Here is a 13,416-nt window from a genome sequence, read left to right as displayed (position 1 = left end):
TTTTAAAAAATTGTGTTCGGTTAAATCTCACTCTAAAGTTGAATTATTACTTCATTTAAAGTTAATTCTTAAGACTACTTTTTTGTTAAATGACTACCAGTAATATTTTGTGATATAGTTTTCTTATTTGTTCCTTTTTAAAAATTACAACGACAGTTTGATAACTCATCAAAAAAATATATTTATATAAAAATATCGTGAAATTACAAATATCTTAGTACCCAATACGAACATAGCCATAAATATAATTCACTTTTTTTTTAACTTTTTAATTTGCTGGTGTTGTTTTGGAGTTACGATAGGATGTAATAGTTCAATTGCATATGCCCACCTACATGGACTTCAAATCCCACACCATTTCAATTTTTAGTTCACCCGTGATTTAAAATGCTTATTAAATTGAAAAGTATTATTTTTTATCAAAAAATAATAATAAAATAAATAAACATTAAATATTTGAGAAATATTCCAATTCTTATAAAAAATATATAATAAGTTTATCTAAACTCCCAACAAATATCTTCTACAACCAAAAGGTATCTTATATATACTCTTTATGTGTCCTACACAAAACAGACCAACAAAATTGGCCTAATATAGAATTATAAATATTATGATATAAAGTATATTGAATAGACAAACTAAATTAAGAATTTCAATCTATTAATCCGTTGCTATCAACTCTATCTAAACAGTAATTGATTGACCTAATTTTTTAACCCATTACTAACTCCTTATGAAACTCGTTAGTGGGTAAAATAGGTCAAGTAACCCTTTTGATTTTTTTTATATAAAAAATATAATCTAAAAGTTTTAAACTTAAAGTTTTTACTATATCTTTTAAAGATTTTATTGTTTTAAGAAAAAAAAAATTTATTATTATTCTTAGCTTATTTTATAATTTATTTTTTCTAATATTAATAAAAATTAATATTTATATGAAATTATTAAAATACTTAACATCTTTAACTACATTTTTCTATTTAAATTAGTTTATAAATAAATAATTCATCTTTTTTTAAAAATTTCTTTTATCAACTTGTTCCTAAAGATATATATCAATATTCTTAATCCATTTTTAAACAACCTATTTTAAAATTTGATTATATTAAGAATGACATCAAGACTAGTCGAGTATATATATATCTTCTTCCCAAATGTAAAAACTTATAATTATGTTCATCCTCAGTATTCAAAGAGTGTTAAATATATAATCATGAATAATTTTCTTACAAAAATTTAGCAAAGAAAATATATATTAGCAAAAATTCAATACTAAAAAAACACTAACTTTTTTTTTTTATTTTCAATGTCAAATAAGAAGGAAGTGATTAGATAAATTTAAAAATAAAAAATTAAATACTTTAAAAGTATATTTGCTATTTATTAATCTAGGAAGAAATTGAAACAATGTTTATGAATACTTCTATTAGGCTTGTAGCATCTAGTAAACGAACGCCAAACCAAGCAAACGTTAATTGGTTGAAACTGGGAGTGAGCTGTGTTGCCAAGAACTTGTCGTTAACGACAAAGGTGTGAGCGAAACGGCACTGCTTAGCTGCATGAAACGGCAATGTGAGACAGTTAGCGCAATTGCGTTTCTTCTAAAAAATCGCGACGTGTCGCCTTCATATCTTATCCCTCTTTCTCACAACTCACCGTAGTTTCGTTTCAAAATAAACAAGTTTATAAGAATTAGTTATTCCCCTTCTTGGTCCTTTCATCTAAAATCATTTCAATCTCACATATACGGACATTGATACGATACGAATATGGATACGGAGATACGTATAATCTCTAAAATGTAGGACACGGGGACACGAATTTATATATTATATAATTATGAATTATATAAATTGAAAATAAATATTTATGTGCAAAAGTATGTTTCAGATTTTTTTGGGATCAGAAAAATGTTATGACTGGTTCAAAAGAATTTGTTTCTTATTTTTAAAATCATAATAAAAATTTATACAATAAATATGAATTTTTAGAAAATTATTGTATTTATATCTTTTAAAATTGTGTTAGAACCGTGCTAAAATTTTAAAAAATCCAACAAATATTTTTGGAATTGAACACTCCACCGATAAGTGTCATACGAGGGTCGACACCGATATGTGTGTCCGACACGGATACGCCCATTTAAGAGAAGTGTCCGAACTTCATACACCTGATCTTAAATTATGATTTATCTGCGTTTTGTTTTTTTAATTTATGAATATATATAAGGTAAGTCATTAATTTTAACTTGTGAAATCATGTACAATCCAATACATATAAAATATAATAAAAATAATTATTATAATAAAATTGATTTAAAAATTACTAATATTTTTATAAAAGTTATAAAAAGTTATATACATAAAAAATATTTATGAAAACAATTTTTATTAATGTTATAATTATATAACACAAATATTTGTAAATTTTCATTGTAAAATTATGATAAAATGTGTATAAAATATTTTAATTTATATTTAAAAAATCATGATTATAATTACGTGATAAAAAAAATACTTTCAAATTTTATGGGTAATTTTCTTTTCAGATAAAATAATGAAAACTAAAAAGTTCGTTAAAATTAATATAAAAATACAGAGGATAAAAGACCTACAATGTGTTTGGTCAATACATAGTAATGTTTAACATGAAAACATTTTTATAAAAAAAAAAAAAATATCTTGTCAAATTCTTACTCATATCCTATATTTAAAAGTGTAATGGAAAAGAACAATAAGTGGAATAGATTTCATCATGTTCTTAGATAAAAGTTCAAAGTAATTGTACGAATTATTGAAGGAATAAAGTTTCATTGTTGAGTTTGTGAACTCTTTGAGAATGAGTATTGATTGTAATGTACATCAAAGTATTAAATGAAGGTTAATTTGCAGAAAATTTTCTAACTCTTAAAGTAGTAATAGTTTAAAATAACAATGAGAAATGCAAAAAAAAATTGATTGAGTACTTTTCTTTTATAAATGCTTGTATTTATAGGTGTTTAGGATTCATAAACAAAGCTGGTAGTAGAAAATATATTTGACTTCTTAATTGCGCTCTTGCCCTCTATTGAACTAAGGTGATTGATTTCTTAGTTTTTATATTGAATTAGGTTCCAATATATGTGATAATCAAAATGTACTTGTTATCTAAGTATCTCAATAGTAAATAATAGGTATACAAACCCTCCAAATTGAAAGCTGATTAATACTTAATCGAGCAAGTAGACAAATAGCAATTTTGATTTCTGTAACAAGGGTTCTTTGGTTTGGCTTGGTATTCGTGGTTCATCGGGTTGAATGATTAGCTACAAGTTGCATGACACTCTAGTTGCTAACTCTCATTTCTTTCGCAAGTCTTAGTCTCATACTCAATTTAGTTGGCAAATGTCAAACCATTGAATTATGTCCTTTCATAATTATACCAGTTCCACTTTACCTTTTATTTCAAGAGCCATCAACACTTAATACCCACAGTCATGTCTTTCATTGAGCTTAGTAGCTCAACAAGAAAGTCAGAAAATCGGTAAATTTTCACTCTTTCAATTCTCACATAGATGTCAAACTTAATTTAACAAACGTTAATCAAATTTAATAAAATCTTATCAATAGAACAAACATCTAGTAATGTATTTAATATCTCATTCGTCTTCAAGTATCTACTCGTGATATGCTTATCTTCTACCTCTTGAACTAAACAAATAAGATATTCATTAGAACTAAGCAAACTTACCAATAATTCTAATTAAAGAAGATAATTGAATTCTCAACAAGCGTTCAAAAATAATTCCTTAACAAAAACTAGAATTAAAAAAAAAATAATTAGACCTTTTAACACAAATTGCTATAGAAAACAAAAATTATTGAACAAAAACTTTAGAATTCATTGTGCAATCACAAGAGAATCAACCAAAAGAAGTTTAGCATTCCATGTGGTAGCAAAACAAAAAGATTATAGAGAAGAAAATAAGAAAACACTAGTGCTCTATTTTTCAAACACCATTGTGAAAGTTCGAAGCTTGACCATTTCTCCTTGAAACTTGCATCTTTTGTTAGGTTTCTTTTCTCCAAGGATATCAGAATAATATTTCCGTTTAGATATTGTTCAAAGTTTCTCAGTTTCCAATTTTCTAGAATTATTGAATTTTGTTTCCTACTTTAACGTGAACTCTATTTCTTCGTAGTTTTCCAAAATTTTGCTTCCAATTCTGTTTATAAGATATTGTAGATTTTATTATCTAATTCTCCTACTAAGATTTTGCTTCTCGTTTAGAGAAGCAACTTGGACTTTCATGTGATTCGACACATTCACACTGCAAGACACTTCATTCAGATTGTCTAGTCATAAAAATATTATACTGTCTACTGTGACTAAAAGACAATATTATCATAAATAATAATTAAGCCCAAAATAAATCTAATGAATCTCAACTAAATCAATGAATTTATTTATGATTACAATTCAAGAATCTATACTTAAAGCTTTAAAGTATGAACAAAATTATGTTGATCACAAAGTAAGCAAACTTGTGTTCACCTGAATGTGGTACTATGGGTCATTGACTCAATTGAAAATTTACCATGAGCTTATTAAAAGTTGGTCAATTTCTTCAAAATCAATAAGGGGTGAAAGTTGACTTCCTCTTCCATGGTTAAATCTTGGGTCCTGGACATTAGCTCAATGTTATTGAATTGTTACAAAAGTTTATTTTCCTTTGACCCTTATTACTAGCAAGCTCCATTGTCTTGGCTTGAGTTTGGTTGAATCAACGGTTCTCGTTCTATTGTTCAAAGTGTAGGGGTTTACTATCAAATATTGAGTGTAATAGTCCCTAGCCTCTTTGGGAGCAACCTTGGTGTTGATGATAATATTGTCTTCACCTGTCATTGTCATTGTCATGTGAGGTATAAAGACCATTACATTGATTTCATTATTGAGATGTTAAGTATTTCTTTTAGTAAATACTTATATTTACATGATTTTTTTTATTAAAACTCATGCTGGATAACATGTGTCATCACATCAAAATAACATAAAATCAAAAAAAATTGGAGGACTAGACCACAAGAAAAATAAAAGGACAAAAAAACTCTCAATAGCATAAACAATTATATTGAGAATTTAAACCAAAAATAAAATAATTAAGTAAAAACAAAAAAACAAACAGAATACGTACTTATATTTATGGGTATTTAATCATATTTTTTTATGCTGTAAATTAGGTAATTGAGTTTAGTTTTAGTTCTAATATACATGATAATTAAAAAAATATCTTTAATTCGAATATATCAATGATATGTTTAGAAGAGTTAAGGATTTAAATTTGTTTTTATTTTAATAAGTTTTATGTTCAAGTATACTCTTACTTTTTTTTAGATATAGTCTATTCACGAGTTTTGTTTCTAAAATTAAACAATGACTTTTTCACTAATTTATTTCTAATTAAAAATTAAGTCTTGAAGTCAATATCCATAAAAAAAACTGACGTATCCTAATTTTCTATTCAAAATTGAAAGAATGAATTTTCTTAGACTTTTTGCCAAAATCGATCGTATAAGGAAAAATATAAAATTTCACCCAAATAAGAATTTTTTGTCAATTTTTCTCTCTTCAAATCCTAATTTTACATAAGATAAAATCCTTCAAATTTTATAAAATTTCCACTAAAAATCTATTTTCTAATCTTAATGATTGTGCATATAACAAACTCTAGAATATTAAATAGAATTAAGAATTTATACCTAGAAAGATTAATAAAGAGACTAATTTTACTTAATTTTAAAAATAAAATCTTATAATTAGAAAAAAAATATAAGTAATCAAAGCAGACAAATTTACATTAACAAAAAACACATATAAGCTTAAATTTACATCTCCATTGCATGATTATGAAAATTGTATAAAGAAAACAAGAGGGAAAATAGAAATTTATACAATGTGTGGGGGTATATATACAAATTTTTGGTAAGTATGCAGGGTTAACTTTATATATGATATAAAAATAATGGGTGTTAATAATTCCAAGCACTATTATCCGTTAGAATGTGGAAGAAAACCGGGATTAAAGTTAAACTAATTGGAAAAAAAAAACAGTGAAGAAAGGTGGAAAAAGTGATCCACTAGCAGAAATAAAAAATAGTCCAATGTTTGTAATATAGTGATAAAGTAGGGGTGTTTGATTATTCTTAGAACAAAACCTTGAAATAAGTCCACGTACATCTCTTGTGATGTGCCTATATATGGGGTTGAAGCTTGGCATAGATGAGAGAAGAGTGACACCAATTTTAAACGCAAATTGTTCTCTCAAAAATTGCTCTCTCATAAGCAATTACCGATATTCCATTCCACCAAGTTATCTCTCTCTGTTGAGATCAAGATCATCATGGAATGGAGGAAGTGCTACTTGGATGTGATTTTGGTTCCTTTGGGGTTTCTTACAAGCATTGGGTACCATTTCTGGCTATGGCACAAGGTTCGAACTCACCCACACACAACCATCATTGGCATCAATGCTAGTGGTCGTAGAAACTGGGTTAATACCATGATCAAGGTACTTATCTTTTTTCTTTTCATTTTTCTCTTCATTTACCTTTCATTTTCTATACTATATATCATCCTTTTCACCATTACTTGTCATCATCTTCAACTAATTTTGCTTCACACGGCTAATGGCTCATAAAACTTGTATTTCCGATTGCAACTTTTGTGGCAAATGAAAAATTGCAGGTTTTAAAAGGTTGATTCATAATAGAAAAAAATAACAATCTGAGTTTTACCAAGATTGAATTAGAAAGTTTGGTAAGGTTAATACTTCTTAATCATGACTAGTAATATTTTCAAAAATTCTACTTTGATTAATCATAATTTAGTTATGGAAAATGTTATACCAGCCATTTACATTGCTGTTATAAAGCACCATAAGTGCTGTCGAATTTTGGTGGTGTATTGAAAATATATGACTAATTAAGACAGCTATGAGAGGCTAAACAATACATTTTTTTAAAAAAAAAAAAATTGTTAATAATTACTATTACTTTACTAAATTGCATGATAGTGGAAAAGTTTTTTGTACAGAAAAAAATGTTAAATTTAAACCCTTTGTTTTCCAGTTCAAATTTTAATAATTATCAAACAGTTTTATTGGTCTTGATCTATGTTCTACGTTAACTCTAAATTGTTAATTTGTAAAATATCCTAATAAAAATATAAGATGTTTTTTTATAATACGTGAAATGTCTTAGATCCCAAATTAATCTGCTGATATATATATATATTAAAATACTTTGAATTTAATTATGGGTCATGCATGTTAGTATATACAATTTATGAAAATATAGACACTAATTTTCATAAAAATTGTAAACATTAGTTTGATTGTAGTGGTTTTTGATTTTTTTTTTTAAATTGATGGTACTAAGCAAATAATAATAACATAAAGTAAAGCCCTATTAACATGAAAGCATCTTTAAAAAACTTACTAACAATTTTATACTTTTAAAATTTATAAAAATAGAATAAAAATTAATGAGTTATATTACGATCGATAAGACTGAAATAACAAAATTTGCCAAAAGTCCTATTATATACTATGCCTTCGTTTTTTAGCATCTCAGGAATCATATTTTTCTGTACAAAATTTTGGCTATGAACACTATCTACAATCTTGTATGGGAATCTTTATGCATATATCATTTCCTTGGAGAATAAGAAGAACATATTAATTCCATATTCCTTGGCATTTAGCTTTTATTGATTTATTCTTGTTCTTGGTACCTAAATGCCACTTTAACAAACTATGCACAAACAAAACAACACAGAATGTTCTTATGGTAGTTAAATGAGTATCCATATAGATGATAATGTGCATGACAAATCCACGAATTTATCATAATATATATTCAAAGAAATGTATGCATAACAATGTTTTGGAAATTAGATTTAAATATATTCTTACTCCATATTTAATTTTAATATTTATAAAAAATTTAGTTGTATTGTGATCCTCAATTCTTATAAAATTAAATATTTCTGGAATACTGTTAATATATTTTTCACTTTTAACAGAAAATATTAACATGAATGTCAATGATTATATGTTAGTTTGGAAAATATTAATAATAATGTTTAATTATAACATTTAACATAGTTATCACAAAAATAAGTTAACATTTTTTTATAATGATCTAATATATCATATTAAATCCAAACTATTTAATTTTAAAAACTTCAGTTGCCAAAATGTCTGTCATACTTATAGAACTAAAATCATATTAAGAAAAAAATGGATTTAAACTTATAAATTATTTTCCTTCACAGTCTACGAGTATTTTCTATAATGGCTAGTTATGTACAAATCTAAACTCTGTTGCAACCATTGGTATGGATTTTCTTAATTTAAGTTACATAATAGAGGGATATAATTTTTTAGTATGATATTTTTTATATAATAACTTTATTCTTTAGTGCGAGATGATATTTTTTTTATAACTATCTCTATTGTTTTCAAGTATAAGAACCTGAAAAACAAATCAACATTATTCGGATTTAGTGCATGCTGAGTCGTGAACAACGTGTGGTGTTTCCTAATCTTTCTTATTCGTCAAAAACGTTGTCCCACGATGCAATGTCCCAAGATACGAAAAAGAAAGTGTCTTTAAAATCATAATTAAACCAACATAAATTCAATTATCGATCTAATTAATCTCTTAAATAATGAGAAAAATAATAAATAACTATTTTTGGAATTGTGCTATATTAACACAATAAAAAATAGAAAATATATACTTTATGAATTAATTAAATAATATTTCAATATTTTTAATTTTAAATATTATTATAATGTATATGTTTTTATTATGTGTGATAAAAAAACCCTTTTACTTTTTCCAGTTCTTCACTCTATGCAAATAGCAAGTCTTGTCATGCTACGGAAATATATCCTTTAACTTTTAAGAATATTAAAACAAATCTCAAAGTATGTTATTTACCCAAAAACAAATCTGTTATATCCTATGAGGTTCCCCATCAAACACATTCACCGTCTCTTTCCATCAATCCTAAACAGTAAAACGGATATGTCATAAAAAGGGTTGAAAAAATAAAAGATTCGGGAAATTACGGTTCGGGAAAGAAAATAGAGAGCTTATAGAAAGTTTATAATAACTATTCTTGATATAATAAAATATTTTTTAAAATATAATTTCATATAAAAATTATGTTGATATGAAAATAGTTTTTAAAATACAAATTATAATTGATATTAATTTTAAATTAAAATAAAAAATTATTTTCGCAGGTATTATAAAATAGTCCCTCCATATTTATCTATGAGAAAAAAATTTAAAATTTAAGTAAATTATAACTATTTTTATTTTATTTAATAATATTTTTTAAGTATCATAGTCTTAATTAATATTTAATTAAAGTATGAGGTTCCTTCCCATTTGTTTTAGGATTTGAGATTGTTTTTGAAGATTTCACAGATAAGAAAATATTTCATTGTAAATAAGTGGTGCAAACCTCATTTTTTATGTGGGTTGATTTATATTTAAAGTCAATTTCTTATCGATTGGACCTATCGTGTCATTCACTATCGAGTCGTTATCAAATCACTCATAAGATTGAATTACACTTAAAATTCACTTTTTAATACACATTATTAAGATTTAATTATATAAGTGAGTGAGTAATTGAAATGTATATGTTGATTATGACAGGACAATGAGAAGAAAAACATCCTGGCTGTACAATCACTGAGGAACACAATCATGGGTGCTACTCTAATGGCCACAACTTCCATTCTCCTCTGCTCAGGCCTGGCAGCAGTGATTAGCAGCACCTACAGTGTGAAGAAGCCACTGAGTGATGCAGTGTATGGGGCACATGGGGAGTTCATGGTGGCCCTCAAATATGTCACTCTCCTCACAATTTTCCTCTTCTCATTCTTCTGCCACTCTCTCTCCATAAGATTCATAAACCAAGTGAACATCCTAATCAACACCCCTCAGGACCCCATGTCCCTGGTGACCCCAGAGTACATCAATGAGATCCTTGAGAAAGGCTTCATTCTCAACACTGTGGGGAACAGGCTCTTCTATGCAGGACTCCCTCTGCTGCTCTGGATCTTTGGCCCTGTCTTGGTCTTCCTCTGCTCCCTCACCATGGTACCAGTGCTCTACAATCTTGACTTTGTCTTCACTACTGGCAAGGGAAAGGGAAAGGGGGAGCCCAACCAAAACAGGGATTTTGTATGAAATTACTGTGTAATGTCATCTACCAATAATGGAGAATTAGTTAATTGTATTATGTGGGGGTGAGTGAGTGAGAATTGAATTAGGTCTTTTTTTTTCTCATTTTGATAATAAAAAATGTGCATCTATGCTTTCCCCACTGGATGGTGATGATCCCTTAGTTTCTACAAGTTAGGTTGTGAACAAAAAGCATACCTGGTGCATAGTTTTGATTTTCTTGGCATGCACTTTGGTTGGATGAATAAAAGGTTGCAATGCTTTTCTCTCCCTCGTTAACTAATTAATTACAATGATGCTAAGTAGATCTCCAACAATAAAAGGTTTATCTTTATTCTATATATTATTTTTTACATGTTAATAGTAAAGAGTGAAATAATAAAAAATATATATTATTTATCACATAAATGGTTGCAGTTTAATTTTCTATTTTTTTAAATAAAAGTTTTCATGTTAGACATTACTATACAACTTGACATCTTAGTTATCCTCAACAATCATTTACCATCATCACATGAAAAAAATATTATTAAAAAAAATAAAAAAGAAAGAAAATAAAAAAATATGGGGGGACTAGACCAAAACTCATGTTAACAAAAACGATACATAGGTAGACTATATCTATTCATAAAGAATTCTAAGAACAAACTAGATGGTAGCCTATTATACCAATGAAAAGATTCTCTATGAATAAATTCTAAATTAGCCAACTTATCAGCACACACGTTTCCTCCATGAAAAATATGAGTAACCTTAAACCTGATTTTCCCACAGTAATTAAGACAAGTATTCCATTAGCATCCAAGGAACATTAGTCCTAGCAGTAAACGTAGTACAAACCAAAGCAAAATCACATTCCAGCCAGACATTAGTAAGCTCCATCTTTTGAGCTTCCTCCATAGAATGTATGACCCCATAAAACTCAGTAACTAGAGTAGTCTGAATTTCAAGAAACGCAGAGAAAACTCCAATAAATTCCCCCATACTCCCACGGAAAATACTTTCACAAGTAGCAAGACCAGGATATCCCTTAGCAGCCCCCATCAGTGTTAATTTTAACCCAACTTGGTGAAGGAAAACTTTAACTGTACGAGTATTAATATAAAAAAACTTGATCACATTGAAATCCAACATATCATTCTTCATTGAAACTTTAGACGAATTTTCCATTAGACGAGTTAAATATTTAAGAATCGAAATAGCCCTAGAAACCTCAATCTTATCCTGAAACAAGCATAATTCCTCATACGCTATATCATCCAAATAGAAAAAGTTACCACAACAAGCTTAATCAATTTAACCAAAAGACTGTCATCACTCTTAATAAAAGAGAGAAGATATTCCTTATTAGAGAAATGAGAAGTAGGAAAAATTTGTCGAACCTAACTCCAAATATGCTAAGCATTAGAACATTCAAAAAATTAAATGCTGAATATATTCCTCGTGCTTTTCACAAAGCGTACACATAGAACAAATATGCCGACCTTTATTTTGAATATGCTGATATGTAGGAAGCCGCCCATGAAAAACTTTCCAAAGGACAAGAATTTTGGAAGGCGGAAGATATGAAGACCAAATAAATTTACCCCAACCACAGGAAACTCCTGGATCCAAGAAAAAATTCATAGCCAATTTAAGAGTGAAACGACCAGACTCATCTAGAATCCAATTAGGAATATCCTGTTCCGCCCTAACCATGATATGACGAAAAAGATGAGGCATCTACCGTAAAACAATGGAATATTCCAATCACCACCTGTCCAAAACTGATAGACTATATTCAGAATGCTAGCACCATCAGATAATCCTACAATATTCGCTAAAGAAGTAGTAGCACACCATTTATCATTCTAGAAATATCTTGTTTTTATTTAAAGTGTTTTGTATTAACTTCTCTATAAAAAAAAATCTGAAACCAAAACTAAAAATAACTTATATATTAATAAAAATAAAAATTAAAAAAATTATCTGAAATTTTTTCTAAAAATTTATTTATATATAAATTAATTTTAAATTATAAAGAATTCAATTTTTTATGTTTCTCTCCTAGAAGTCATCAGAGAGAGAGAGAAAATATCCTGCAAAAAAAGTATAGTTTTGTATATATAATTAGAATTTAGATGTTTTGAAATCATCTTATCACATACTTTAAATTTATAATAAAATAATTATAGTTTATTCTATACTAATATAATTATATAAAGTTTAATTATAATATATGTAACAAATAGTAAAATCAGAATAAGGAAGGGTTGTATTGTGATTTTAATTAATACTTAATTTTTTTAAATTTTATCATTTGATTTTCAATAATAAAGAGTACAATTTGATTTGTCAAACAAACAAACTGAACATTCAAGATTTTCTCCAAGAACAAATGTACAATTCAAAAGGTTTTTTTTTTCACAGAAAATAGTAATTTCTCTCTTATCAAATTTAAAAATTCTGAATTTTATTTAAAACACATAAAAAAAACATAGTTTTGTAGATTCAAATATGAAATAATTACACTAGAGTTTCACTACAGAAACAAACAAAATTATGGGAAACTAAAAAAAAACTCTTCACCACAACAAAAATATAAATATTCCAATAACATTCAAGATTTTCTTCAAGAATCAAATGCACGATTCACAAGATTGTTTTCTCACTTAAAATAGTAATTTCTCTTTTATCAAATTTAAAAACTCTGAATTCTATTTAAAATGTAGAAAACATAGTTTTATAAATTAAATACGAAATAATTCTACTTGAGTTTTGTTGCAGAAACAAACAGGTTTTGGGAAACTAAAAAAAAAACTCTTCACCACAACAAAAATATTTCAAGAATATTCAAGATTTTCTCTAAGAAATAAATGTATGATTCAAAAAGTTTTGTTCTCACAGAAAATAGTAATTTCTCTCTTATCAAATTTAAAAAAATTGAATTCTATTTAAAACACAGAAAAAAACATAGTTTTATAAATTGTTTGTTTTAATTGATTAAAGCTTCGTTTCAATCTACTGATTTCACTTAAAATAAAAAAATAAATTAATTCAAGTTTTCAATATGTTAAATCTTAACGGATTACAACCTTTTTAAAATTTTAATCTATTGAAAACAAGTTTTAACTTACTAAAAAATCTTCACAAAACTCTAAAAATCTTAATTGATTTTAACTAATTGATT

The 13,416-nt window shown here is 26.8% G+C and overlaps 1 protein-coding gene across 1 annotated transcript; it reads left to right on the top strand.

Annotated features, from left to right (window-relative positions):
- The first annotated feature begins 6,213 nt into the window (after positions 1 to 6,213).
- LOC137813572 (uncharacterized) lies at positions 6,214 to 10,517 on the top strand. Its single transcript, XM_068615905.1, has 2 exons — positions 6,214 to 6,550; positions 9,717 to 10,517. Exons 1-2 carry the CDS (start codon positions 6,383 to 6,385, stop codon positions 10,251 to 10,253), a joined length of 705 nt encoding a protein of 234 aa, XP_068472006.1. The 5' UTR covers positions 6,214 to 6,382; the 3' UTR covers positions 10,254 to 10,517.
- The last annotated feature ends 2,899 nt before the right edge of the window (positions 10,518 to 13,416 follow it).

Source organism: Phaseolus vulgaris, chromosome 1 (assembly GCF_051622355.1).
Source record: "Phaseolus vulgaris cultivar YP4 chromosome 1, ASM5162235v1, whole genome shotgun sequence".
NCBI classification, from domain to species: domain Eukaryota; kingdom Viridiplantae; phylum Streptophyta; class Magnoliopsida; order Fabales; family Fabaceae; genus Phaseolus; species Phaseolus vulgaris.
Note: the sequence above shows the minus strand (reverse complement) of the source record. Positions and strands in the feature narration are given on the sequence as shown.